Source organism: Elephantulus edwardii, unplaced genomic scaffold (assembly GCF_000299155.1).
Source record: "Elephantulus edwardii isolate Elephantulus edwardi_28Jun2011 unplaced genomic scaffold, EleEdw1.0 scaffold00151, whole genome shotgun sequence".
NCBI classification, from domain to species: Eukaryota; Metazoa; Chordata; class Mammalia; order Macroscelidea; family Macroscelididae; genus Elephantulus; species Elephantulus edwardii.
Window position 1 is genome coordinate 7,427,603 of NW_006399901.1, and position 4,059 is coordinate 7,431,661.

The window sequence follows — 4,059 nt, forward strand, 5'->3', positions numbered from 1 at the left end:
TCGCCGCCGCGGGCGCACGAAGCAACCAACCACGCACGGTCCCACCCCGGGCACGAACGCACGCGGTCACGGTCGCGGTGACAGTTCTAGCTGTCCACAACCCTGCACTCTGTCGGTTCTGGCTGTCAGGGCCGCCCCACCCCCCAACGTACTGGGGGGCCTCAGGGGAAGCCCTCTGGGAGGGGCACGTGTGGCTAGGCGCTCTGAGTGGAGCAGGTGTGCTGTCTCCCCCCTGTCCCCAGGTTCTCATTATTTGTAGGCCACACCTGGGGCCCTGCCCGCTGGAACCTCCTTCTGGGCCTCACATCCTAGAAGGTCAGGGCCACTGGCACAGAGACAGTGCCATATGGTCGCACTGTGACTGAGATGGTACTCAAACCGTGGGCGGCATTGGTGGACACACCAGATGCTTGAACTCCCTCTGTGTCTGTGACCATGGGTGACTACAGATGGATCATCTCTGTCGGATATCATGGGTTCCAAAGACCACCCATTCTTGTTTGAACTTCACTGTAGAGAAAAGGACATTGAACCAGGTCCCCCAGGGACGGAGGGGGTGCTGGGAGGGAAGCAGTGAGGAGCTTTTCATCTTAACACTTACACTGAGGCCTGGGATCAGGGGCCTCAAGCCAGGGACAGCAGGATCAACGTGGAGTGGGGGTGGAGAGCAGGGCTGGGTAGCTGGCCTGAGTTTCCTGTTCATTCTCTTCCATCTCTGAAACAAATGGTAGTTGATCACACCAGGACCAAATGGGTTCAGGGGGCAACAGGCCCCTCTGAGTCCTGCCAATTGAATCTCTCCCAGGCACACTGCCCTAGCTCTGCAGCCCTGTCCTGGATCGGTTGTGGAGGATCTGCTGTCCCTAGGCTGGAGGAGGCCAGGATTTTGGGTGGCTCAACTCCATCCATGAAAGGGTGAGGATTTTCAATGGAGACTGCCTCCCCAGCCCCCCACCGGCCTTACTGCAGCCCCTCCTACATATGGCCTTGTCAGCACTGGAAATGGACTCAGCCTTCAACATCTGGACACTCCTGGCCAATCTTCCTCTGCCTGTCCCCTCCAGCTGCCCCAGCACCCCTGAACCCTGGGGGAGGGGCAAGCAGATCTCCAACGAAGCAGAAATAAGCTGCTGTTGCCTGCACACTGAAGCCTGAGGTTCCTGCCCAGCTTGAGGAGTCTGGGAGGGATGCCTTAGCATTGCGAAAGGTGGAGTCAGAGGTTGCTACTCAGCCTGAGGTGGGCTTTAAGATAACCCCTTCCCCAATAAAGCCCTTCTCCCAACAGTATGGGGGAGAGTGGGCGGGCAGAGTCTCTACCCGTCCACCCCCCAACCCAACCCAGCGCCTTCAGCGGGGAAATGAATCCGCAGGCACCTCAGCCTCTGAGGACCCTTAGGGACCCCTGGCCAGAAAGAAGATGGCGGGCCAGTGCAGGCACAGACACCATAATTAAGGCAGTTGTCATCAGTCACACACAACACTCCGCGAATGACACAGTCGGCCCCAGTGCCGGCCAGTCTTCACACATCCCAACAGCGCAGCGCAGGTACCACACCCAGCACCATGGGGCAGTCCCCACCTGGTGGCGCGCGCGAGTCACTCTCCCTGGGACAGCCACACCCGTCACCCTGACCCCAGCCTCCGCCCCATTTTGATGGGTCACACGTCATGTAGGGAGGAGTGATGGAGTGACCAGCCCTTAAACCACTGCGCCTCATTCTGCTCACTGTCCCCACTCAGTCCTCCTTGCACACCCTGTCCTCGGAGCCCTCAACCCCTGGGCCCCACCCCACCTCAGGTTCTCTCCTTCTATCAACCAACCTCCTTCTCCTTGAGCCGCCCGCCCCACCCCTCCTTGGCTCCTCTTTTTAGCCTCCACATCCCTGTAGGCTGTCGAGCCACAGGTCCTGTCTCGGGCCCCTTCTGGCACGAAGCCGAGAGCTCGGAGGCCACGCAGCGGGCGCACCGGCAGGGGGCGAGCGCGGGTGGGCCGGGGACCTGTGGACCAGCCAGATCCCACCCGGCCGCGCCCCGACACCATGGCCGCCAGCTCCACGGCCCAAGGCGTGCGCCCCCGCGCGCAAATGCCATGTCTGAGCAAGGTGGGTGCCAGGTGCGCTCTGACGTAGGTTTGGGGGGTCCCTCTGCCCCCCCATATTTTCCTTCCTTGGGAGAGGCGTGGAAAACAGTTGAGGGGGGTTTTCATGAGTTGGGACACGGCGCTAAAATAGCTGCGCTTTGGGTAGGGGGCGAGACCTTAGGGCAGGCGTTCGCCCCAGACTCTGCCGGCCCCTCCCCTACCCGCACAGCCTGTCGCAGCTGAAATCCCACCATTAGAGCGCTTTAATCCTCTCTCCAAGCACGCTGATCCCGGCCATCCCTGTTCGTTCCAGAGAGTCGGGCTCTGGGGGTGGAGGCGGCCTGGGTAGTTCTTCACTGTCCCTCTACCAGATGGAGCGCGTGATCGTGAGCATGCAGGACCCCGACCAAGGCGTGAAGATGGGGACGCAGCGTCTGCTCATCACCGTCATCCCACACGTGGTGACCGGTGAGGCTCGGAGATCCTGGGGACACCAGGGGCCAGCCCTGCCTGGCCTCTGCTACCTCACTGTGTTTTGTGTAGGTAATGACATCGTGGAGTGGCTGATGCAGAAGTATACTATCACTGAGGAAGGTGAGAGTCCCCAATAGACTAGGACTTAGGGGGCTTACAGGTGTTACGGCTTAGCCACATGTGCTGGGGTGGGGACACTGGTCCCAGCATACCCCTGTCCTTCAGTGACATTCTCTGTGTACCAGAGGCCCTACACCTGGGCACCCTCCTGGTGCGGCATGGCTACATATACCCACTGCGGGATCCCCGCTGCCTCCTCCTGCGACCTGATGAGACCCCCTACAGATTTCAGGTCAGACTTGGCCCAAGCAAGGTGGGAACTCACAAGAGGAGACCCTTATGAGGGTGGGGTTGGCAAGGATTGGAGCTGGGCATGGTGACCTTACTCTGGACCTCTGGGTGCCTTAGGAAAGGCTTGGATTCTAAAAGGAGGTAACTCCAGGTTGTCTGGGCCACAGTAGCTTCTTCAATGATGAGCAATATCTGGGGAGGGTTCTACTGGCTCTAGTCCCCACCTCTGAAGAAATGAAATGTGGGCAGGAATGCCAGGTGACCTGTACTGCACTGCAAAGCACAGACAGACTAGGAAACCCCTCAGTGCTTCCCCCGGGTTCTCCATCTAGAGTAGGGGTTTACATCATCAGAATCAGGGAGTACCTTACCCTCCCAAGAGGGTAGAACTCAGCTCTATAACTGTGGAGAGACTGGCTGGTGGTCAGCTGGCCCTGCAAACTGTGGGTGGGCAGAAAGAACCTCAGACACCCCAACCCTGTCTACTTCTCAGCGACTATGATGTGGGGGTGACACCAGGTGGCTCAACCTCAGAAGTCCTGGTTACTCTTGCCCCTGTCCACACTAGACACCCTATTTCTGGACCAGCACTCTGTGGCCAGCAGCTGAGCTGGACTATGGTGAGTGAGGAATGGCTTCCAGGGCATTCCATGGTGGCTCTGGGATGTTATTGGACTCCTTATAGCCTGACCCTTTCTTCCATCCAGCCATCTACTTGACTAAGAAGAACATCAGAAAGCAGGGAGCTCTGGTCGACCATGAGAAAGTGAGCCTCTCCCTAGGCAGAATTCAATCAGTGGCGCCCACAACTCTATTTGAGGCCCCTTGGACTTAAGTTTGCAAAACTGGGTCCACTTTAGGAGGGAAATTGGGACTATGAGCCCTTCCTAGGGCTCAAAGCCCTCCAGGCAATCCAGAATGCTCTCATATTGCCCAGTGGAGTGCCCCATAGCTCAGAAAGGGTTACCCAGTGGAACCTCATCACTCCACAGGACCACTACGACCAGCTGCACAAGAAGATCAATCATGCCTGGGACTTGGTAGTGACGCAGGCTCGGGAGCAGCTGCGGTGAGGCCCACTGCAGGGGCTGCTCCTCCCACCCTTGCCCTGACACTCTGCCTTCCAGCTGTCCACTTTGTTTGACCCAACCCCC

At 58.7% G+C, this 4,059-nt stretch overlaps 1 protein-coding gene across 1 annotated transcript in view; it reads left to right on the forward strand.

The window, feature by feature from the left end:
* The first annotated feature begins 2,075 nt into the window (after positions 1–2,075).
* RGS11 (regulator of G-protein signaling 11) overlaps positions 2,076–4,059 on the forward strand; it is a 6,199-nt gene continuing 4,215 nt past the window's right edge. The window contains exons 1-7 of the mRNA XM_006894908.1: positions 2,076–2,102; positions 2,452–2,548; positions 2,624–2,674; positions 2,800–2,906; positions 3,474–3,525; positions 3,613–3,671; positions 3,898–3,974. Of these exons, the coding sequence (XP_006894970.1) occupies positions 2,085–2,102; positions 2,452–2,548; positions 2,624–2,674; positions 2,800–2,906; positions 3,474–3,525; positions 3,613–3,671; positions 3,898–3,974 (461 nt within the window). The 5' untranslated portion in view covers positions 2,076–2,084. The remainder of the gene's footprint in view (positions 2,103–2,451; positions 2,549–2,623; positions 2,675–2,799; positions 2,907–3,473; positions 3,526–3,612; positions 3,672–3,897; positions 3,975–4,059) is intronic.